Below are 25,079 nucleotides of genomic sequence, written 5' to 3'. Positions count from 1 at the left end.
CCCTTGCAGTCTTCACTGTACTCTATTAAGGCCTTTGCTTTTGTCTTTGTCATAGATATGTGTGTTCTTTCCCTCCCAAGACAAATGGCCTTGCAAAATGCCACTCAGCACATACAGGAGATAGTACAGAACACAATAACTTTATCTAAAGCAGAAAAAATTTTGACAAATGTTAATTGGACCTTAGTAGAAGATAAAACGAGGATCGAATACATTCCTGTGAGTTGATACCTGGCAAAAAGTAGTTTTCCTTTCCTTCCCTTGGTCTGCCTTGCTTGCTTTAGTCTATTGTTAAAGACCTGATTCTGCTAATTAAACGTCAGAAAACTGAGGGGATATAGTTACTGGCTTTGCTATTTTGGTGAAATGAGTTTGAATTCTGTCTCTAAAGAGAAGGTCTTGGTTATCCAGCTTTATTTGCCAAATACCAGGAGAATGGATGTTTTTACGATCTGGCTGGTTGAGTACCAATCAATGGCCTCTGCCAAGATAGTGTTTTTAATGGCTTAAGATACTGAGAATTCTCTCCTGGTAGGAGTGTTATAAGAAGCAGAAAACACGGGCTGATTTAGAGAGCAGTCAAGCACATAGATAAGTTTAGAGAAGAATTTGGGATATAAATCTCCCCAAATGAATATTTCCTTTAGCACAATTGAAGGCAGCACTTCTTACATGAAAAAAACATTACCCACGTTATACACAGCTCTTCATTCTAGTAATTCTGCTTTGAATTACTGGAATCTTTGTTGAGAGTAGCACTTGCCCATTCCTAATCATTTTTACTTATTTTTAACTTTATCTCTTTATGTTTTAAAATGTCTGGTACGTTTGTCTTCCCACGTTTCACATAAGGATATGAAGAAGGAATCCACAACAGATGAAGCTTTAATAGAAGAAGCCAGATTGCATGTAGCTACAATACAAATGGTTGGTGCTGTTCACATAATGTTTTAAAATTTCTTGTCTTGCAATGTCTTTAATCCTGGTGTATGATTTTCAGATGACTTGAAAACTTTTCTTCATCTTCTGACAGTCTGTTGATTGTTAAAATTAATGTGTGATTTGTTAAAGTCAAAAAATAAAAAATTTCCTTCTCCCTGAGGCTTTAAGTTTAAGACAGAAACCTTATTATCCTGTTTCTATGTCTGGCAAATTTTAGCAGTCACTTTTGAGGGCCCTTAGAATAATGTTTGGTGCTATTTACATACCAGATAATTAAACATTTTCTTTTTTTTTTTTTTTTTTTTGAGACGGAGTCTGGCTCTGTCGCCCAGGCTGGAGTGCAGTGGCCGGATCTCAGCTCACTGCAAGCTCTGCCTCCCGGGTTTACACCATTCTCCTGCCTCAGCCTCCTGAGTACCTGGGACTACAGGCGCCCGCCACCTCACCCGGCTAGTTTTTTGTATTTTTTTAGTAGAGACGGGGTTTCACCGTGTTCGCCAGGATGGTCTCGATCTCCTGACCTCGTGATCCGCCCGTCTCGGCCTCCCAAAGTGCTGGGATTACAGGCTTGAGCCACCGCGCCCGGCCTAATTAAACATTTTCAAATATTTAAATTGCTTTTATAAATGTAACGTATCTGAGTTCCATTTATACAAAATTCTCTCAAGTGCTAACATAGCTGTTAGAGAGACAATAAGCTAAAATAAATCTGATGAATCAAAAATTCTCTTGAAATGTTGTAATACTAATATTTAAATGTTCTAATAAAATATAGGAAGATTACCTGGTAAAATCAAGTTTACACCAGCTTATCAAATTATACATTTTAAACTGGAGTTATAATCAAATAGAACAAATTTTATTCAATATAAAATATATATAAAATATTAATTATGCCCGGAATTCTTTTTTAGTTTCTTTTTAAAATTTATTGTCAATATTAAGAATTCCTAACATATGCAAAAGCAGATAGACTAGTGTAATCAATCCTCATGTACCCATCACCCAACCTTAAAAACCATCCACATGTGACTGATACCTGCTGCATGCTAACCCCCATCTTATGTATTAGTTTGAAACAAATCATACATGGCATATCATTTCATCTGTAAATATTTCAGTCTATATCTTTAAATTTTAAAGTATTTTAAAAAACATAAAATACTAACATTATACTTAAACATGAATAATAATTCCTTAATAACATCAAATACCAAGTCAGTGGTAAGATTTTCAATTGTCTCAAAAATGTGACAAATATTTATTTTTACAGTTTATATTTTCAAATTGAATTCCAGTAAAGTCCACACATTACAGTGAACTGATATGTCCTTCAAATCTCTATTAACATATAAATTCCTTCTTTTTGCTTTCATTTTTTTTCTGTTGAAGAATATATTTCTTCTTATTTATTTATTTAGAGACAGAGTCTGGCTCTGTCATCCAGACTGGAGTGCAGTGGCACGATCTTGACTCACTGAAACCTCTACCTCCTGGGTTCAAGAGATTTTTGTGCCTCAGCCTCCCTAGTAGCTGGAATTACAAGTGCGTGCCACCATGCCCAGCTAATTTTTGTATTTTTAGTAGAGATGGGGTTTTGGCACCATGCCCAGCTAATTTTTGTATTTTTAGTAGAGATGGGGTTTTGGCACCATGCCCAGCTAATTTTTGTATTTTTTAGTAGAGATGGGGTTTTGGCATGTTAGCCAGGTTGGTCTCAAACTCCCGGCCTCAAGTGATCTGCCCACCTCAGCCTCCCAAAGAACTGGGATTACGGGTGTGAGCCACCGCTCCCAGCTTGAAGAACATATTTCTTCTTCAGAAATTATTTTCATTCTTTTAAACATTTCTATACTTAGTTTAACATATTCTCAGAGTTTGAAAGGCTCTCGTCCACAGTAGAAAATTCCATATGGTCACAAATTCTTTGCAGAGCCTCCTGTTAAAAAGTGGTATCTTTATCCTACCCCTTGAATTTGGGCTGTTCTTGTGATTTGTTTTGAGCATAAAATATGGCAAAAGTGGCTTTGTGAACGTTCTGGAGCCTAGGCATTGAGAGGATTTATAGCTTCTACCTTTTTTCCACTCTGAATGCCACCTTGAGACTGCCATGCAAAGAAGATGACCTAGCCTCTGAAGAATGAGAAGCCACCTAGAGGAAAACTGAGGCAAAAGGGCCAGTACCTAACTTCCAGACTTGTGGATGAGGCTGCCTCAAGTCAAGGGGTGGGGCAATAGACTCAACCTCTTAATAGTAAGACATACACAGAATTTGTGGCCATATTTACTGTTCCACAGTTTGCCCACTGGCCACAATATTTCTACCCCTCCTACATGTAAAACAGACTCACCCTTTTCCAAGAATCCAAAAAGCTACATCCTATTTGCTATCAGACTCAAAGTCCAGTATCTCATGATCTGCAATCCAGGTGAGAGGCTCCCTGGTTGCCTCTCCTGAAGTGTGACTCCTCTTGATCTAGAGACCTGTGAACTAAAAAGACAAGTTATCTGCCCCCCAGACACCCAGTATTCAGTGATGATCAACAGACACCACTGTTCAAGATGGGGAAGAATGGGATGGCTTGAGAAATTACTGATCCGTGGCAATTCTGAAATCCATCTGCGCACACATACCAATTCTTCTCATTCTTTCCATTTCTGTAGGAAATAATCCATGCTTGTAGCCAAGTGACTTTCTCAGTTTGATTTCTGCCTGTAGAAAACTGGGAGGTTTATATTCACTTAGAACTGTCTCTGTCCCTTTTTGTCCAGTCTAGCACAATTACCGTAAAAACTGTTTGTTTTCAATGACTCTGGTTTAGTCCACCCCACTTCACAATTTCTTATCAGGTAGACTGTTGACTGTATCAGACAATGCAGATATGAGTCTGAGGTGGCCTTTAGTCTTGTTGAGAAGGTAGACGAAGTTCAACCTTGAATCTTTGGGTGGTCTTAACAAAGGGCCTTCAGCCACACCCTCGATTTGATTTGGAAGCTGAGGCCATATTTTACTGGCAGCACCCTGGATTTGGTCTTTTTTTTTTTTTTTAATTATACTTTAAGTTCTAGGGTACATGTGTACAAATGTGCAGATTTGTTACATACGTATACATGTGCCATGTTAGTTTGCTGCACCCATTAACTCGTCATTTACATTAGGTATTTCTCCTAATGCTATCCCTCCTCTATCTCCTCACCCCACGACAGGCCCTGGTGTGTGATGTTCCCCGCCCTGTGTCCAAGTGTTCTCATTGTTCAATTCTCACCTACAAGTGAAAACATGTGGTGTTTGGTTTTTTGTCCTTGTGATAGTTTGTTGAAAATGATGGTTTCCAGCTTCATCCATGTCCATACAAAGGACATGAACTCATCATTTTTTATGGCTGCATAGTATTCCATGGTGTATATGTGCCACATTTCCTTAATCCAGTCTATCATTGATGGACATTTGGGTTGGTTCCAAGTCTTTGCTATGCTGAATAGTGCCACAATAAACACAGCGTGCACGTGTCTTTATAGTAGCATGAGTTATAATGCTTTGGGTATATACCCAGTAATGGGATTGCTGGATCAAATGGTATTTCTGTTTCTAGATCCTTGAGGAATCACCACACTGTCTTCAACAATGGTTGAACTAGTTTACAGTCCCACCAACAGTGTAAGAGCATTCCTAATTCTCTACATCCTTTCCAGTACCTATTGTTTCCTGACTTTTTAATGATCATCATTCTAAGTGGTGGGAGATGGTATCTCATTGTGGTTTTGATTTGCATTTCTCTGATGAGCAGTGATGATGAGCATTTTTTCATGTCATGGCTGCATAAATGTCTTCTTTAGAGAAGTGTCTGTTCATATCCTTTGCACACTTTGTGATGGGGTTGTTTGATTTTTTTTCTTGTAAATTTGTTTAAGTTCTTTGTAGATTCTAGATATTAGCCCTTTGTCAAATGGGTAGATTGCAAAAATTTTCTCCCATTCTGTAGGTTGCCTGTTCACTCTGATGGTAGTTTCTTTTGCCATGCAGAAGCTCTTTAGTTTAATTAGATCCCATTTGTCTATTTTGGCTTTTGTTGCCATTGCTTTTGGTGTTTTGGTCATGAAGTCCTTGCCCATGCCTATGCCCTGAATGGTATTGCCTAGGTTTCCTTCTGGGGTGTTTATGGTTTTTAGGTCTAATATTTAAGTCTTTAATCCATCTTGAATGAATTTTTGTACAAGGTGTAAGGAAGGGATCCAGTTTCAGCTTTCTACATATGGCTAGCCAGTTTCCCCAGCACCATTTATTAAATAGGGAATCCTTTCCCTATTTCTTGTTTTTGTCAAGTTTGTCAAAGATCAGATGGTTGTAGATGTGTGGTGTTATTTCTGAGGGCTCTGTTCTGTTCCATTGGCCTATTCCTCTGTTTTGGTACCAGTACCATGCTGTTTTGGTTACTGTAGCCTTGTAGTATAGTTTGAAGTCAGGTAGTGTGGTGCTTCCAGCTTTGTTCATTTTGCTTAGGATTGTCTTGGCAATGTGGGCTCTTTTTTGGTTCCATTTGAACTTTAAAGTAGTTTTTTCCAATTCTGTGAAGAAAGTCATTGGTACCTTGATGGGGATGGCATTGAATCTATAAATTACCTTGGGTAGTATGGCGATTTTCATGATATTGATTCTTCCTATCCATGAGCATGGAATGTTCTTCCATTTGTTTGTGTCCTCTTTTATTTCGTTGAGCAGTAGTTTGTAGTTCTCCTTGAAGAGGTCCTTCACATCGCTTGTAAGTTGGATTCCTAGGTATTTTATTCTCTTTGTAGCAATTGTAAATGGGAGTTCACTCATGATTTGGCTCTCTGTTTCTCTGTTATTGGTGTATAGGAATGCTTGTGATTTTTGCACATTGATTTTGTATCCAGAGACTTTGCTGAAGTTGCTTATCAGCTTACGGAGATTTTGGGCTGAGACAATGGGGTTTTCTAACTATACACTCATGTCATCTGCAAACAGGGACAATTTGACTTCCTCTTTTCCTAATCAAATACCCTTTATTTCTTTCTCTTGCCTGATTGCCCTGGCCAGAACTTCCAACACTATGTTGAATAGGAGTGGTGAGAGAGGGAATCCCTGTCTTGTGCCAGTTTTCAAAGGGAATGCTTCCAGTTTTTGCCCATTGAGTATGATACTGACTGTGGGTTTGTCATGAATAGCTTTTATTTGTTTGAGATACATTCCATCAATACCTCATTTTTTGAGAGTTTTTAGCATGTAGGGCTGTTGAATTTTGTTGAGGGTCTTTTCTGCATGTATTGAGATAATTATGTGGTTTTTGTCTTTGGTTCTGTTTATGTGATGGATTGTACTTATTGATTTGCATATGTTGAACCAGACTTGCATTCCAGGGATGAAGCCACCTTGATCTTGGTGGATAAATTTTTTTGATGTGCTGCTGGATTCAGTTTGCCAGTATTTTATTGAGGATTTTTGCTTCGATGTTCATCAGGGATATTGGTCTAAAATTCTCTTTTTTTGTTGTGTCTCTGCCAGGCTTTGGTATCAGGATGATGCTGGCCTCATAAAATGAGTTAGGGAGGATTCTCTCTTTTTCCCTTGATTGGAATAGTTTCAGAAGGAATGTTACCAGCTGCTCCTTGTACCTCTGGTAGAATTCGACTATGAATCTGGTGTTGGACTTTTTTGGTTGGTAAGCTATTAATTATTGCCTGAATGTCAGATCCTGTTATTGGTCTATTCAGCAATTCAACTTCTTTTTGGTTTAGTCTTGGGAGGGTGTATGTGTCCAGGAATTTATCCATTTCTTCTAGATTTTCTAGTTTATTTGCATAGAGGTGTTTATGGTATTCTCTGATGGTAGTTTGTATTTCTGTGGGATCGGTGCTGATATCACCTTTATCACTTTTTTTGTGACTATTTGATTCTTCTCTTTTTTCTTCTTTATTAGTCTTGCTAGTGGTCTATCGATTTTGTTGATCTTTTAAAAAAACCAGCTCCTGGATTCATTGATTTTTTGAAGGTTTTTTTTATTATCTCTATCTCCTTCAGTTCTGCTCTGACCTTAGTTATTTCTTGCTTTCTACTAGCTTTTGAATGTGTTTGCTCTTGTTTCTCTATTTCTTTTAATTGTGATGTTAGGGTGTTGATTTTAGATCTTTCCTGCTTTCTCTTGTGGGCATTTAGTGCTATAAATTTTCCTCTACACACTGCTTTAAATGTGTCCCAGAGATTCTGGTATGTTGCATCTTTGTTCTCATTGATTTCAAAGAACATCTTTATTTCTGCCTTCATTTTTTAGATTTACCCAGTAGACATTCAGGAGCTGGTTATTGAGTTTCCATGTAGTTGTGCAGTTTTGAGTGAGTTTCTTAATCCTGAGTTCTAATTTGATTGCACTGTGGCCTGAGAGACTGTTGTGATTTCTGTTCTTTTACATTTGCTGAGGAGTGCTTTACTTTCAACTGTGGTCAATTTTGGAATAAGTGTGATGTGGTGCTATGAAGAATGTATATTCTGGTGATTTGGGGTGGAGAGTTCTGTAGATGTCTATTAGGTCTGCTTGGTGCAGAACTGAGTTCAAGTCATGGATATCCTTGTTAACCATCTGTCTTGTTGATCTGTCTAATATTGACAGTGGAGTGTTAAAGTCTCCCATTATTATTGTGTGGGATTCTAAGTCTCTTTGTCGGTCTCTGAGGACTTGCTTTATAAATCTGGTGCTCCTGTATTGGGTGCATATATATTTAGGATAGTTAGCTCTTCTGGTTGAATTGATCCCTTTACCATTATGTGATGGCCTTTTTTGTCTCTTTTGATCTTTGTTGGTTTAAAGTCTGTTTTATCAGGGACTAGTATTGCAACCCCTGCTTTTTTTTTTTTTTTTTTTTTTTTTTGGCTTTCCATTTGCTTGGAAGATCTTCCTCCATCCCTTTATTTTGAGTGTATGTGTGTCTCTGCACATGAGATGGGTCTCCTGAATATAGCACACCATTGGGTCTTGACTCTTTATCCAATTTGCCATTCTGTGTCTTTTAATTGGGACATTTAGCCCACTTACTTTTAAGGTTAATATTGTTATATGTGAATTTGATCCTGTCATTATGATGTTAGCCAGTTATTTTGCCCGTTAGTTGATGCAGTTTCTTCTCAGCAGTGATGCTCTTTACAATTTGGCATATTTTGGTCTTTACTTTTAGATCTTTGCCAGCTGGAGAAACCACAGATGAGAAACACGTTTAGTTTCCAACTTGGCAAATCATGGCTTCTATATTTTCTCTAAGTTCTGCTTTAAGACTGAACTATTTCTCTTTGTTTTATCCCAGTCCCTGTCTTTCTCTGTCTTGTTATATGAAGCTAAAAAAAGCAGTACTTTTAATATTCTTGGAATATTAGAAATCTAGAAATCTTCTTAGGAGATTCATGAGGTACATTTTCTGTCTTTCACGTTGCCTCAGGTGACAGCCTGGTCAGTGGTACTGCCTTTTGGTAGCATGGCTGCCTCCCTCCAGTCTCCTGCTTTAGTTTCCCCACTGCTCTTCCAGCTTTCACTAACCGTCTTCTCACTGCCCCCCTACCTCTGCTCACCACCCATTTCCAAAGCTAATGCAGTGTGTTTTAATTTCTGGAGGCCCTCCACAATTGATACTGATTTTTCCTGTTTTAGTCAGCTTCTGCTGTTTAACCAACCAACCCAGAACTTGGTGGCTTAAAACAATGATTCATTATTTCTCACGGTTCTGTGTGTTGGCAATCTGGGTGATTCTACTCTTGGTCTCATTTTGGATCACTCATATGCCTGTGGTCATTTCCTAGATCGGCTGTGGCCGGAGGGTTTGGCAGCTGATGCTAGTTGTCTTCCAAGGTGCTTTGTTTCTCCCCTCTATTGTCTGTTCTCTATAGTTGGCTGGACTGGGCTTCTTCACAGCATGGTCTCTGGGTTTCAACAGGGTGAGAGGGAAAGCCACAAAGCCTCTTAAGTTCCAGGCTCTGGAGCCTGAGCAATGTCATTTTTACCACCATTTTATTAGTTAAAGCAAATCACAAAACCCACCCAGAATCAATGAGTAGAAAAGTAGATTACACCTCTTAATGGGGAAACAGTGATGCCAATTGCAAAGCGGGCACGGACACAGGGAGGCATGACACACTGCAGCCATTGTTTTAATGACCTACCACATTTACTTTTTAAAACCAACAGTCCCATGGAAGGACTTGCTTCATGCTATTTTTTTTTTTTTTTTGAGACGGAGTCTCGCTCTGTCACCCAGGCTGGAGTGCAGTGGCCGGATCTCAGCTCACTGCAAGCTCCGCCTCCCAGATTTACGCCATTCTCCTGCCTCAGCCTCCCAAGTAGCTGGGACTACAGGCGCCCGCCACCTCGCCTGGCTAGTTTTTTGTATTTTTTAGTAGAGACGGGGTTTCACCGTGTTAGCCAGGATGGTCTCGATCTCCTGACCTCGCAATCCGCCTGTCTCGGCCTCCCAAAGTGCTGGGATTACAGGCTTGAGCCACCGCGCCCGGCCTGCTTCATGCTATTTTTGAATAGCTTTCCTAACAGTACCTTCTACTCTGGCATTCTTCCTGTGTTTGTTACCCCTTTCCTTTTCAGTTTCCTCTGTGAACTCTTTTTAACCCTTTAAGGTTGGTGCACCTCAGGACAATTAACTCTGTCCACTGTTCTTACTTTATAGTCTCTCCTTCTTTATTCCCAGCTATGCTCATGATTTTAACACTATGCATAGATGCTCTACAAATCTATAATCTTCCTTCCACACCTTTCAACACCAGCTCTTTAGACTCATGAATCCAGTGGTGGCTAGACAGCTTCTCCTTTCACTCGACCTCAAATCCATACTGAACTCATCCCAAGCCTATTGTTATATTCCAAGTGTTAGTGAATTAGACCATGGGTTGCTGGAGTCAGTCCTCTTCCTCAACGCTTCTCCAAGCTCTATCAATCTTACTTTCTAAATATTTGTCAAATACACCCCTTTCTGTCCTCATGAATCTTAATTTAGGCTTTCATAATCTCTTGTCCGGATGGTAACCTTCAACTGGTCCACTTGCCTCCAGGATTTCCATTCTCAAGTTACAGTGACTTACTAAAAGACATGTGACTATACCTCCTTCCTGCTTAAAACCCTAAATGACTCCTCAGTGCCTACATTTTCCATTGTGAGTTCCAAAGAACACTTATTCCATGGGATGTTAATAGAAACTGCATGAAAAATGAAGTTTCCATGCTCAAATTACTTTGGGAAATGGTGGCTTAAATAAAGTTAAATGGGTTTCTTTTAGAACTTCTTGTAGAACTTCTCAGAATTTTTAATATGCTGATATACATTGAGCTTCTCCAAGAGGGACTATCGAGTGCAACATTTCCTTACCCTTTCCCCTGCCCTGCATAGTTTTTCAGGGATTGGGATTGAAGGAGTATCTCACAGAATGAGTGTATCACATTCCAAGAAAAGTTCACCTATGAAATTAAGTCAAAGTGCAATATACAAGGTATTTTAAAATCTGGCCTCTGACTGTTTCTCTGACTGGTGCTGTGCCCCACAACTTGTCTTTTACCGCACTCAGCATACTGTTTCTCACCTCTGTACATGCACCAGAGATGCCACCCTCTGCCCACATTTTTCTTCACTCTGCTCGCCCCACCACGGTTCTTCATCTGGATAATTGTACTTCTCCTTAAAACTCAATTGAGGTATCATCTCCTCCAAGAAACTCTCTCTGATCCCATCTCCACGTCAAGTTTGATTAACACCCTGTGCTGAATGTTATCCCCTTAATTTCTTGCTTTATCATATATGCATCTAACTTTTCCCCTGCCCCACTAGATTGTGAACCCCTTAAAGCCTTGGATTATACCTCCATTGCCCTAAAACGGGGCTTGGAACAGAGTAGGCATTTAATAGACATTTGTTCAAAGGATGAATGAATAAATAAACAATCCATCATATTAGTAAATCATAATTTTCTTGATCCAGGCCTACTTCTTGATGGGCAGGCCTGGAAACACTACAAGTGTAAATACTAGAGGTAGGCCTCAGGACTGAGCTTCTGGGACATACTTTTCTCACAGTGGATATCCTACCAGGGCCATCATGGAGGCTTGCAATGTGGAGAAATCCGCTAAGTGCTCCGGTAGCCCTCAGAGTAGAGAGAGCCTGGCCATTGCCCCATACCCTTTGGAAGGCAGCTTCAGAATTTGCATATCCTTTATCAAAGCTGTTACTGGTAGATCATTTTTCTATCTTCTGGAAAAGGAGCTAATGAGTGAATGAGAATTGTCTTGAGATATAAGTGGCGTGAATTCTCTCCTTTCCTGAAATGACTATCATCCCTCGAATTTTAAGACTTGAGAAAATATGTTAAATGCAGTAGTGGTTGGAGCCAACATTTCTAAACAATGGATAGGCGAAGTGTATGGTCAGTATGTGAGGAAATGTAGGCATCAGTTCCAGGAGGTAACGCTAACCTCTGAATGTAATGTCAGTGTTATGTAGAAGCTATAATTTTTCTGCTATTTTAGGAGGAGGATTGACACAATAATACAGCCTATCTTTTTCTTTTAATGGTTCCATGTGGGACTGAAATGATTAGTTACACTTAGAATTAATATTTTGCATGCTCTATTCTGCTATAGAAAGATGATGCTACTGATGTTATTTATATTACTGAAGTTAACTCTTTGAGTTCTGTGTGTGTGTGTGTGTGTGTATATATATATATATATATATATTTTTTTTTTTTTTTTTTTGAAATGGAGTGTCACTCTGTTGCCCAGGCTGGAGTGCAATGGCGTGATCTCAGCTCACCGCAACCTCCGCCTCCTGGGTTCAAGCGATTCTCCTGCCTTAGCCTCCTGAGTAGGTGGGATTACGGGCATGCGCCACCATGCCTGGCTAATTTTGTATTTTTAGTAGAGATGGGGGGCTTCACCATGTTGCCCAGACTGGTCTTGAACTCCTGGACTCAAGTGATCCCCCTGCCTCGACCTCCCATAGTGAGCCACCGTGCCTGGCTGAGTGGTATACATTTTGAGTCTCTAGAAAGCTAAGACCCTTTTTATCTCTCGTAACATTCAGGACTGTACTTTATAAAAATGAGTATTCTGTAAACATTTGCATTGAGTGAAATTTATTTCCTACTATATAATTTTTTTGTAATAGCGTATTTTGATATATTGAGTTCAGTAATAATAGTGAGGGCTATGTAAGGGTTAAGAAGAATACATTCCATTGATGTCTTAATCTTTTGTTTTCTTCATTTAATGTATGTTTAGAGTAGCTTTGAAAAACAGCGTAACAGTGGAATTCTTGAAATAGAGGCAGCCCGGATATTAATTGGTGCGGCAAAATGCTATTACTCCATCCAAGGAAAGTAAGTGTAACACTTCTTTAATTGATATTCCAAAATTGAAAGGCTATATGATGAAGAATGAATAAAATGAGAATTAAATGTCCAGATTGATCAATCTATTATTTCACATATCTATATCTATCCATCTTCTGTCTGTTCATCTGTCTGTCCTTCCATCCATCTATCCATCTACTTTTTATTTTGTTTATTTTTTTTCCCCCTGAAGTTTTATAACCTTGGTGACATTAGGGGAGTCTGGAGAAAGATTGGACTATCATGTAATTAGGTAAGACACTAGGGAATCCATGAAAGGGAACTTATATAACTTCAATTACTATTATAATTATTTTTCCTTTATATTATCTTCACTTTAAGTTGCCAGACAGAGGAGGTTCAGAAGCCTGGAGGCTGCCATTAGACTGCTCCCTGGGGTGGAGCAGGCTCTGGAAGAATTGACCCAACTGCTGGTGCTGACAAGTGCAATTAAGTCTGGTGGGAAAAGCTCAGTATCTTAGAGACATAACAATATCTGGTTGCAGTCCTGGCAAACATTAGATAATAGATGATCTAACACAAAGCTGTGGGGCAATAATACTAGGAGATCCTGGCTAGCTGATAGATAACATTTCAGCAGCCAGGTAATCTCTTTGGAAGATTGTTACCAGTCCCTGGAATAAAGTTAGGAAAGTTAGAGCCCTCAGGGCCTTGGAGAGGGTTGGGCCATACCAACATGACAAAGGAAAGCTTGATTCCAAACTCTAAAGAAATGGTCTACAGAAGCTTTACTTAGGTTCAACCTCTGGTCAGCAGCAGAGGCAGCAGGGGTCTCATGTTAAAACTACTAGTGAACCATGACCATGGATGGATGGGTAGATGGATGCAGAGGCATGCAACTGAGCTTATTTGGTGGTCCATATTAAATGTATACTTAGTACACCTTCCCCTTTTATATTAACCCAAAGTATATCACTTGCTTTTTATTATAACACATATGTACATTTTTCTCTGTTAGATTCATGAGTATTTATGATGTTTCAACTTACATGAGAACTAGAAGTTGGCTTATGAAGTTTAAAACTGTTTTAACTTTCTTGGAATATCGTAAAGAAAAGATACATTTTATTCCACCTGAGTAAGTATTGTGAACCTTTAATAGAAACATACTTGAAAATACTACCATTTCTACATTGTCAGAATAGCTTATCTCAATTTTCCTTAAGAAAAACTATATTACAGTTTATTTTCACTGATTGAGTGGTGATTGCTTCTCTTCTTCCATTCTCTTTTAGCAGCTTCAATGACATCTCTATTAGAGAGTAGTCAGGAAGGGAAAAAGGATGGTCACATTTGGATCCTTCAAGTTTTAATTTCTGTTTGAGGGTTATAGCGTGTTGTGGGCTGCTTAATATTCTTCTGGATATAACATAGAGCAGGGATGAGAAATTGCTAACTTTATAGACTAGATCTAGCTCTGTTTAATTTCATCTGTTCTATTATGTGATTCTTTTGATCTATAATTGGGAAAAACACAACATGGCCTTAATAATACCTGTAACCAATTTTCCAAAACATCACAAAACACATATTTTACTTAACTGGGGTAGATATTTTACTTAGTTTTATAAATTGTGAGCTTACATACTTTTTAGAGCAGAGAGACACAATTTTTCTACCAATAGAACATGTCAAAACAAGAACATACCAAGGGCATTAATGCTGCTAAATTTTAAGTGGGGATTAACCTTTATAACAAATTCTATTAATTTTTTTTAACTTTTTTCCATTTAATAAGTTTAAAGAGATATACAAAAAATCAAAAGTGTAGGACCTTGACATATATCCAGAGAATTTCTTTTTGTCATGCTCTACTTTAGATGGAATGAAAAGTCTTAATAAATATATGTCACAGTAATTATTTAATATAATGTTTTTCCCATTCTTGATTTTAAACAATCCAATGTGTGATTTGTTTTCCTCTAAATTTATTTATTTTTTGCTTTTATTTATGAATCTTTGCATTGTTTCCAAGGTACTGTAGCCTTGAGTTTTAAAAATGCTTCCCATCCCTGATATGGATTTTTAAAAATCATATTTTTTACCTTTCTTTGTTATGATTTTTATGTATAGAAAGTATGCTTTTGATTTTTGTTTCCTTTATTTTATATTATGTATAGTCTTCAATTAATTTTAATTATTTATTTAAACAAATGTTGAACTTCAGCTGCTAATTATGCTTTTAAGTGATCTAACATTTTATTTGATCTCTTTTCAGGAGTAATGCATTTCTGACTTTTATATTTCACATAGTATCTTCTGAAGAATTTGAATATACAGGACAGATTATAAATTTGATATATATTTATCCTATGATAATACATATGTGGCCAATGGCAAGAGATTTAAATGTGTCAGCACTGATATCAATAAACTACTATTTTATGTTTTTATATGTATTAGAATCAACATTGAAGGTACTGTTTAAAATAGAATCTATAAAAAGAGCAATTCAGGTATTTTGAATCTATTTTGTCATATTATTGAAGTAACTTGATACCAAGAACCATTTGCTTTGACAGTTGATGAGATCCTGGAATTTTAGTAACCTTTTTGAATTTTCCAAGTTTAATAGTGAAATTAGTGTAAGAGTCATGGTATTGAACATCAGTTAAGTATCATAAAAGTAGAGAGATTCTCAAGTATCAGGTAAAGGATAATTGAAAATCCAGACATGGATGTTTCCCTCAAATATTTTGTGTAATGATGCAAGAAATAAATAAGTGAATAAGAATTGGTTTGCTAGGTCCTTGTCATAAAATGTGAGTTAATTATTAGTATAAATGTGTAAAAGGTGATTTCTGAGCATTACTATTTCATACGTTATTATTAATAGTATTGCAATGAATCTGTGTTGCTATTTTTATTGCTTGTTTTTGGCATTCCAGCTTTATTATAGAGTATATATTTTTAACCAAATTATAAATGGTGAAGAGTTAAAAGAATTTTTGGGGGGATTCCAAATGAATAACTTAAAGCTCAACTTTTTGAATATAACTCATTTGTAGTTAAGAACTTAATTGTTAATTTTATAGATTCCTTCCCCCCAACATTACTGTATAGGTGCTATGAAATGATGTTTGTTTTCTATACAGATAATAATTTTGAAAAGGAAATATTTTCGACAATATTGGAATACTTTGGAATTTTTTATCCTGGTTATTGGAATCATTGATATCTTTTGTGTATACTTTGTGAAATTGAGACCAGACAACTTGGCTCTTATTCAGCTTACAGTAATAATGGGATATTTAAGAATAATTAGATTTCTTCCTCTCTTCAAGGTAAGATTTCACATTTTAAAATATTAAGATTTGCCAGGAGTTGTAGCTCGCACCTATAATCCTAGCACTTTGGAAGGCCTAGGTGGGTGGATTGCTTGAGTCCAGAAGTTTGAGACAAACTGGGCAACATAGCAAGACCCCATCGCTACAAAAAATTAAGAAATTAACTGGCATGATGGTGTGTACCTGTGGTCCCAGCTACTTGGGAGGCTGAGGTTGGAGGATCGCTTGAGCCCAGGAGGTTGAGGCTGTAGTGAGCTGAGACTGTGCCATTGCACTCCAGTCAGACAGAGTGCAATGATGGCTCTGGTGACAGAGCCAGACCCTGTCTCAAAAAATAATAATAAATAATAAAATAAAAATTTAAAATTCTTTTTTTACATTGTGTTAGGTGAGTAAAAAAACCTCATTGTTTTGAAAGAAATGAGAGCAGGAGTTGTCTTTTCTGGAACACCCTCTCAATAGGTATCTGCATGGTTCCCTTTCTCATCACATTCAAGCCATTGCTCAAATCTCACCTTGTCACAGATGCCTCTCCTGACCAGCCTGTGTCAACTGGCAACCCACCCTTCACACCCTCAATTTCTACCTCATCCTCCTGATTCTCTTCTACCTGCTTAACTTTAATTTTTGCCCCATAGTACTTATCAGCTATTTACTGTATATTGTATGTACTCTCCATGAGGTAGAGATCTTTGTTTTGGTCTTTCTTTTTACATTTTTGAATAGAGATGGGATCTCACTATATTGCCCAGGCTGGTCTCAAGCTCTTGGGCTCCAGCAATCCTCCTGTTTCAGCCTCCCAAAGTGCTGGGATTACAGGCATGAGCCACCATACTCAGCCTGTTTTGGTCATTGATGTAACCTCTGCCTCCAGAACAGTGCCTGGCATAGAGTAAACACTAGTAAATATGTGTTGAGTGAATGAATGAAAATCTTGGTGTCACTAGAAGCAGGGTAACCCAAAGACAAATTATTTAAGTTTCAGTAAAATTTGTTCAAGTCTCCCAAACTGTACAGAAACAAAAATATTTCCTCCATAGCTCCACAGTCACATAGCATACTACCTATGGAGTTTAATTTTACCGTGGCCTTCAATTGCCTTAACAATTACTATGCCTTCATTCCATGACTCTGGTTTTGATACTGAAGGCAGATTTTTACACTTTCAGTTTCAAATCTTAAACCTCCTTTCTCTCTTTCCAATGGAGTTGCAGTACATAAACTTTAAATGATTTCACTTGCCATGCCATGTTTGTTGTTGTTTAATTCTTATTACATCAAGCAAATCCATTATGTTAGTATTTATTAAAGTTATATACAGAGACTTAACATTAAAAAAAATTGCTATAAACCCTGATGGTAAAATGCACACATTAGACTCCCCCACCTAGTCCCCATTCTCCACAACATATAATAGTTATCTTTAAGGCAGAATTGTTTGACTATCCAGTTTGTGCTTACAGATTTTCTCTTTTGTTCCTTCATTTATTCTACATTGGTGTAACCAAACTTTAGTGTTCATAAGAATTACCATTCAGAGTTACTGTACCTGGTTTAAAGGGTAATTTTGATTCAATGTGCTTTTAGCCTTATGAGCTGACTTTGAAGCAAAGCGCTCATGTAAGGTGTAACTCCACCATCAGGTACACTACCCTAGAAATCAGGATGTGTTGTGTGAGGCAAAGACTTAAAAGCAAAGGTAGACGTTTCTTTAGGTAATCAGTATTTATATAGAGATCGTATACAGGTAAATGTAAAATAATTATTTTAGAAGTAATACTTTGTGAAGAGTATTTAAAATGAAACAAAGATTTAAAAGTGTATTATTGTGGAAAATGTCACGGGAGCGACAACTATCTGGGCTGGCGGCGTGGCAGTAAAAGAATTTACCAAGACAGTTGTAGATAAAGAAAGGCATATTTATTTATTAGAGGCAGTAGAAAAATACGTTGCCAGGGAAACAATGGGCAGCCTGCAAGGAAGAAGCCAACTGCGAAGAAACAAAGGCTTGCTGGAGATTTTATAGGATAGTGTTTATGCTGTCTGTTGAAAAGGGCTTTGTGCGGTTAATGCCACGGTTGCAGTGAACTAACTTGCAGGAGTCTGGTGGTTGTTGGGCACAAGAAGATTTTGAGTTATTTGTGCAGGAGGGCAATGCGACCTGGTCCATGAAGAAAGGCAGACCTGCAGCTAATCTGCGGCTTCCTTTTGCTTTCCCCTGATCCCACCAGCCTGACTCTTTTTGCCTAATTAGGGACTTTACATAAACCAAATCTGTTTAGAGTGTGGGCAGCAATGTTCCGAACCAGTCATCCCTTCTGTCTAGCATGCTCTGACAAATCTCAGTGAAGTATATTATCATGGTTTTTAATTGAACACTCACTGTTTTTCAGGACCTGTGTAAAGCACTTTACATAAATTATCTAGTTTAATTAATGGAATAGCTCTGTGAGGTAGATTTCACCACTCTGTAAAGTTAGGTGGCTCATAGCCAGTCTCAGCATAATGTGGCTTTCAAAAGAAACAAACCTGCATTGGAAAACTTGAAAGAATATTGGTGATCTTTAGGTGCCCTAAAGGACAGCTCAAAGAGTGTCAGTACACTGCAGAGTGTAACTTTGAAAACATCTTCTTTAAACATCTCTCCCTTTGCCCAAAGTTTCAAAGGCAAAATAGCAGCTTTAAAAAAATTATCTTCTCTGCTCTTGTAACTCCTTCACTATAATGCCATCTCCCAGTTCACTTTTTTTTTCTTCCTTTGTTACCCAGTCCCTCACCATCTGCCCCTGTGCTCTGACGTGACTTTAACCCTGTGGGAAGCCCCCTGTCTGTGTGAGTGACTGAGTGGATTTTGAGAAGCAGCTCTATTGGAATTCTGGTACTTAGATATTATTTCCTCATTTTACACATGAGGAAACTGAGTCCTCAAAGTCAGTAAATAACTTGCTCAAAGTCACAGAGCTGGTAAATAGGAGAGCTTGCATTTGAATTTAGACAGGTGTATATTTAAAATCCCATTCTCTTAAGTCATGACACTAGCCTGCCTTAGTTTATGATTGGAGAAATATAGAACTAAGCAGGATCTTAGATACCCTAAGTTTCCTATTTTTCAAGTGAAGAAACTGAGGCACAGAGAGATGATTTGTTCAGTGAGTAACTATGACCTAGGTTAGGAGACATGGTTAGGGGTTTTCTGAAATCTGGGGGTACAGAGAATGAGGGAAAAGGCAGTGCTAGAGACTTTTCCCTAAAGCAAGAGTCAGTTATTCACTAAGCTTCACCTTCTTTAGAGAATGGGTCTTGACTTTTGTAGGCACAGAATCACCTGGAAGACTTGCTAAGACACCGACTACTGGACCCCACCCAAGAGTGTCTGATTCCGCAGGTCTCCAGTGGGACCTGAGAATCTGCATTCCTAACAAGTTTGTGGGCTCTGCTGTTGCTGGTCTGGAGATGATGCTATGAATTTCTGCCTCAGAGGGTGCTTTTCCTCATAAAATTTACAGGTTTTTTTTCTTCTTCTCATTATTCCAGATAATAGTACCAATACTGATAAGTATTGCAGATGTGCAGATCAAAAAGCGCCTCAGCTTGATGTATAGTATTACAAAAGGCTATATCAAAAGTCAAGAAGATGCCAAACTTCTAATAAAACAAATATCTATCCATGAATCAATATATCAGGTGAGAAACAAGCACTGGTCATTTGGGGAGAAAAACACCTTAGGTGTATTAACTTCTTTTAAGACTTGTTCTATATATGTTTGACCAAACAGACAAATTCCAACAGTTGAAATGGATTCAGTTGTTTATTATATCATATGAGGTGCTGCAGAGAACAGTCTCTGATCATTACATTTCAGTTGCTATCATCAAACTCATTTATTATCTTCATAGCAGAAAATATATTATCTCTTTTCTGAGTGCAGAATACAGAGAAGAGATCTAGTATGTGTCTGTAACACTCTCTAAAAGACAGGGCACTTGGAAAGGTGTTATGCAGGATTTGAGACTTGAATAAGTCTTCAAAGAAAGGGTAAGCCTTACAAGGAGAGGAAGAGAGGAAAAGAGAACAAAGATTTGACAGTGAAAACTTGAAATCCTGGTACTGTGGGGTGGGTGAGTAGAGGTATTTATTTTTTGTCATTTAAGACCCTCTTCATTTCCAGCCACTATGCGGTAAGTACTAGATGGGAGTCTAGAGTTGGAGTGAATTCCCTCCTAACCAGGCTCCCTCACACCAGTCTGTCTACTACCAGCCACTTGCAAAGAGTAGGGAAAGTGGAACATGACTGCTGTCTCATTCTCATGCTTCTTTGGGCCTGATAATGTAAAGGAGACTCATTCTTTAGATAAAAAACTTCCTTATTTTTCACTCATAACTGTCAACTCTGCTCTTTGCAAAGAGAATCTTTCAGCTGATTTTCCAGGTTACAAATTTTTAAATTTCTAGTTGTGTTCATTCTTCTGTTTAATCCGTCTATTAAACTTTTTAAACTTTTTTGATAATTACTTTTTGATCTCCAAAAACTGTAGTTGCTTCCTTTTCATAACAACTGTTTGCTTTAAAAGAATTAATATAACATTACCTAGAATCTTCTTTTCATCTTAAAAGATTTTTTGCTTCCTGTGTTAATTCTGCTTCCTTGGGGTTCATTCTCCTATTTGTTGTGTTTGGTTTCTATATTTCATTCTGTTTTTGCCCCCAGTGTTTGGTGATTTTGATTACATTTTCACATGTGTCAATGAGGGGCTAAGGTGAGCAGTATCAACAGCTGAAAGGTGTTTTCTCAGCCCAAGTGACATTCTTGATTTTTAACCAGAGATGGATTTAAATCCTGATTACTACAATGATTATGTGTGGATACATAAAACTACGGATGGCCTGGAGGTTATGTCTTCTGGTTATGGTGCCTATTTTTGTGGTGATTGTTACATTACCTCAGTCAAGAGAGGCTCTTTACTTATTGAAATCAGAAGAGGAAAAGAGGCTGTGAAGATATCTACCTTTATTGGATTGAACATTAATGTGTAACAGAATTCTCTCCTGTTGCTTTACTTTGAAGAATGGAGAAGAAAATTAAAAGAACTACTCAAAGCCTGGATTGATCTGCATTAGAAAGAACACTGAGCTATTCATAGGAGAAAAGATTTCAGAAGTAGGAGGAAAACAGAAGAAAAACAAGAGCCAGTGGGGGGAGTTAAGACTGTGTTTTCAGGAGTTGGGAGAAGATGCCTTCTAGGCATCTGAGGGCAGTTTCCTTGACGTGTCACAGATGAAGTGAATCTCCTGTGACATTTTAAAAGAGCCACCAGTAAAGATTTAAATGGCCTTTTGAGATGTGCTTAGATGTCTAACTGGTGTTTCTTCTGAAACTGACTTGGTTCTGGAAGTTGGCCTGTGGCAGCTCACCTTAAGAAAAATAAATGTATCCCCAGGCTTTCATGATGATGCTGTCTCTATAGGCAGGAGTCAGTTCATGTGCTTTTGTGCAAAGGCGTTCTAGAGCAGTCTTACAGGGTTGCTGTAAGTCTAGTTTGGTGTGAAGGGGGCCTAGCTGCTATCTTTGCAGCTATGCAAGCAGGGCTGGACTAGGATGGTAATTGGTTGTGGACAGGCTAGTAATTTGGCACCTTCCCAATATCGATGCAATGTTATCGAGTAATAAGAAATAATTTAATAAATATTACATACCTTATTCTTATATTCAAAATGAGGGATTCATTACATGTGATTTTTTTCTAAACCAAAACAAAAAAACAACAAAAAAACCCCACAAAAACTTAACTTTGCTTAAACTTTAGATAACAACCCAGTTGTTCGCTATAAAGAGCACTATGCCATGCATTATTTGGGGCAGAGTTTCAGACATCTGTACCTGACAACCCTGAAGAACTGTCAGTTGTGTGATTTCAGGACTGTTGGTGTAGCCAAGAGCAAACTCCCCAGTGACTCAAAGCTAGAGGGTAAGCTTCAAGAGGAGAAGTGCCTGGGACATAGTGGGCATCCAACAAATACCTGTCGTATGATTGATTGAGCAGAGATTGGTTAGCCCTGGAGTGCAGTGGTTTCTTCAGTTATCTAAGGAGTTATTTGTTAGAAATATGAACAAATCAATATCGTATTTTCTCATTTTTCCACTTCTTTTTGTGCTCCTGATAGGATAGCTTCCCAACTAGCTGCTCAGTTGGCTCACTCCCAAATCAGGTGCTGCCTATGAGAATTCTCCTTGGTGCACAGTGGAGTACATACTGATCTTTTCTGATAACTATTAGGCACAGTAGTTATGCAAGCTACTGACCGTACTAGACTCATTGAGATTGACATCTGAGCATGGGCAAAGCAGCAGAATTGACCCAGAGGGAAGAACTGAGTCAATAGCTTTTCTAAAGATAACTAAGTGAAATGTCCTCTACCATACTTCCTTTTCTCTGAATTTAAAAGGAAAGCCAGGCTGGGTGTGGTGGCTCATGCCTGTAATCCCAGCAGTTTGGGAGGCCGAGGTGGGTAGATCATCTGAGGTCGGGAGTTCCTTGAACCAGCCTAGCCAACATGGAGAAACTCCATCTCTATTAAAAATATAAAAATTAGCTGGGTGTGGTCACCCACACTTGTATTCCCAGCTCCTTGAGAGGCTGAGGCATGAGAATAACTTGAACCCGGGTAGTGGAGGTTGCAGTGCGCCAAGATCACACCACTGCACTCCAACCTGGGCAACAGAACAAGACTCTCTCAAAAAATAAAAATAAAAGGAAAGCCAGAACTATACTTGGTATAATAAGTATACTTCTCAGGAGTATAAGAAGAAATGCATGTTTTTCTTAATTTCTGACACAAACTATATCAATAATAAGAAATACGTGTTTGTCTTAATTTCTTACAGAAACTATATGAAATTTTGGAAACCAACAAACAGAATGCTGTCAAAGAATTAGGTAGGTAGTTGAAGTATCTGAGTTCTTAAAGTCACACCTTCTTATCCTATAATTTAATAAAAGAAGAACAATTCATGCTTTCATTTACTTGCTCATTCATTTATGCATTCAACAAGCATTTATTAAACACAGCTAATGGGCCAGGTATGGGAAAGCAAAGATGGGTAGATCCTGACCCTTAAACAGTGCAGAATCTTGTGGAGTATGTGAGCGTATCAATAGATAATTGAAAAAGTTAGCAGAGTCCTGTTAGTTGTTATGGGGGTGTAGAGGAAAGAATGAGAGGAGTGTGGAAAGTGTATTAAGGTGGCAAGGTCAGAGTCCTCAAGGTTAGAAGAAAAAGCCACGTAAAGGTTACCAAAATGTTTTTGTTTTGTTGTTTTGTTTTTGCAAAGATACTCTGGAATGTAGGGCTGCAACGAATGTCATTTCTTGAGTATCTCCAGTCACTCCACTTTACTTGAAGCACAGAGCAGGAGCCCAAGGATTTTATGCCAAGTTTTTTGGGTCAGCTTTCCTCATGTGGGGCTGTGGGCCAGGCTCTCAGTGTGTGCAAAAGCATCTGGTAGACGGCCTGGCATACGGAAAGCCCTTAATAAATAGAAGTTATCAGAAAAGAAAATAAAGTAAAACCATTTCATATTCATGACCACATTGTAAGATGCCATATGGGGTTACACTTTCCAAATCAAAATGGAAAGAATGTGGTATAATGAATGAAAGTGTAAGTTTAGAGACAATAGATTAGAATATTTTGGCATTATCTCAGAAAACCCATGACCCATTATTGCCATTTACATATTGACAGATTTTTATTTCTGTGCTTTTAAAGATTAGGGGTTAGGACAGCTGCTTTATATTATGTTTTAGATCAGTATGGAATATTACAAAGTTTTCTCAATTCACTATTCTAAAAGGCAGTGCTTGTTTCCATGTGGTTACTGCAACTGATGACTGAATGCTTATCATGGCAAGAACTGCTGTTTATGTACATTATCTCATTTAATCCTTATAATTACTCTATGAGGCAAATACTATTATTAGAGAGGTTAATTTGCCTGAGGCCCTATGGTTAGTAAGTAGTGAGCCAGGTTTCTAGCCCAGGTGTATCTGACACTAAAACCTATGCTTTTGATCATTGCTACCTTTCACTTTAGTGGTCAATTCATTTGGTTAAAAAAAAAAAAGAGTGTGTACCTTCGATATGGCAAGCATTGTGTTCAATGTTGAATACGAAGATGAAACAGATGCAATTTTAGCCTCGACTCACAGTCCAGTTCATGTCTTCTCAGGTTTACTAAAGGGGAAAGAATATGCACCTTGATCTCATAAAGACCTACCAGCCAAAGTCCAGGGATACTTTCATTCTGTCACGTATTCATCTAACCAACAAAAATTATACAATATGGAGGATGAGACAGAGAAGTAAAAACAGTAACATGATAATGTAATGAGTTCCATAATAGAGATATAGAGGAGATGCCACGGGGATAAGACAGAGTGATTTTCTCTTAGCTGGTGGGGGAAGCCAGTTTCCAATTTTCTCATCCATAAAATAGGGTTGAAAATAACTCTTGTCCTGCTGACCTCACGAGTTCTGCATGAAACTAGAATAAAAGAATATTGTGTAAATGCTTCGGAAATTATACAGTATTATACTAATATTAGTTATTGTGGTTATTGCACAGGCCACTTACTGAATTTTATTTTCTTTGCTGCAGGACTCATAGAGCATGAAGGTCGTGATGTTGTCATTGCTTTGAAGACTAAACAGGCAATCCGGAATGTGATTGCTAAAGCTCTAAAAAATCTCACCTTCCTTTGTTCAAGAGGCATTATTGATAAGCATGAGAGCACTGAGATAAATAAGGTAATTTTGCTTGATTCTATCTGCATAATACCCCAGCCTTCATGGTTACTTTAGCAGTGTGTAATAAGGAGGGAGATTGAAAAAAATTGTTTAACCACAGGTGGTAAGTCTATAATCACCTTCAGCCTTTGATAATGCAAAGGACGACGAATGCCAATGCTACCCAGTACACTCCATTTGTCAAAACTACTTGATTGCAAGTAACAGAAACCAACTTGTACTAAGTCGGGAAAGAAATGGTTGGGGGATTTATCAAAAGGACACAGAGTACTTTATAGAACCCACAATAGCCAGGCTATGTGACAAGGCCTAAGGAAGGGATTTGAACAGAGATGTAGAAAACTTTCTAGATTTTCCATTTCCTAACAGGGTTGCCCTCTATGGCATCTTCCTTTGGCTCATCCTATAGACTCACTAGATTTTTCTGCTTCTCCATCCGCTGTGTCAATTGAATTATGAAGATGATAGGTTCAATCCGAGTTAATAAGTCAGTGAAAATAGTAGTAAGGGGAGACTAGGGACAAAAATGGTTAGAGGAATTTAGATAGGAAGAGAGAAGCTGTGAGTCAAACATCAAGGTTATACTTGCCTAACAGTAGTTTATTTAGATTTCCTTAGTTTTTGCCTACTG

General features: G+C 38.0%; 1 protein-coding gene across 1 annotated transcript in view; it reads left to right on the top strand.

Moving 5' to 3' along the window:
- SLC9C2 (solute carrier family 9 member C2 (putative)) overlaps positions 1-25,079 on the top strand; it is a 92,218-nt gene that overhangs the window by 43,495 nt on the left and 23,644 nt on the right. The window contains exons 11-19 of the mRNA XM_033199193.1: positions 56-221; positions 834-927; positions 12,225-12,322; positions 13,314-13,433; positions 14,574-14,772; positions 15,451-15,639; positions 19,177-19,326; positions 22,527-22,578; positions 24,300-24,448. Coding sequence (XP_033055084.1) covers positions 56-221; positions 834-927; positions 12,225-12,322; positions 13,314-13,433; positions 14,574-14,772; positions 15,451-15,639; positions 19,177-19,326; positions 22,527-22,578; positions 24,300-24,448 — 1,217 coding nt within the window. The remainder of the gene's footprint in view (positions 1-55; positions 222-833; positions 928-12,224; positions 12,323-13,313; positions 13,434-14,573; positions 14,773-15,450; positions 15,640-19,176; positions 19,327-22,526; positions 22,579-24,299; positions 24,449-25,079) is intronic.

Source organism: Trachypithecus francoisi, unplaced genomic scaffold (genome assembly GCF_009764315.1).
Source record: "Trachypithecus francoisi isolate TF-2019V2 unplaced genomic scaffold, Tfra_2.0 Lachesis_group5, whole genome shotgun sequence".
NCBI lineage: Eukaryota > Metazoa > Chordata > Mammalia > Primates > Cercopithecidae > Trachypithecus > Trachypithecus francoisi.
The sequence above is the reverse complement of the archived record's forward strand: the minus strand, read 5'-3'. Positions and strand labels throughout refer to the sequence as shown.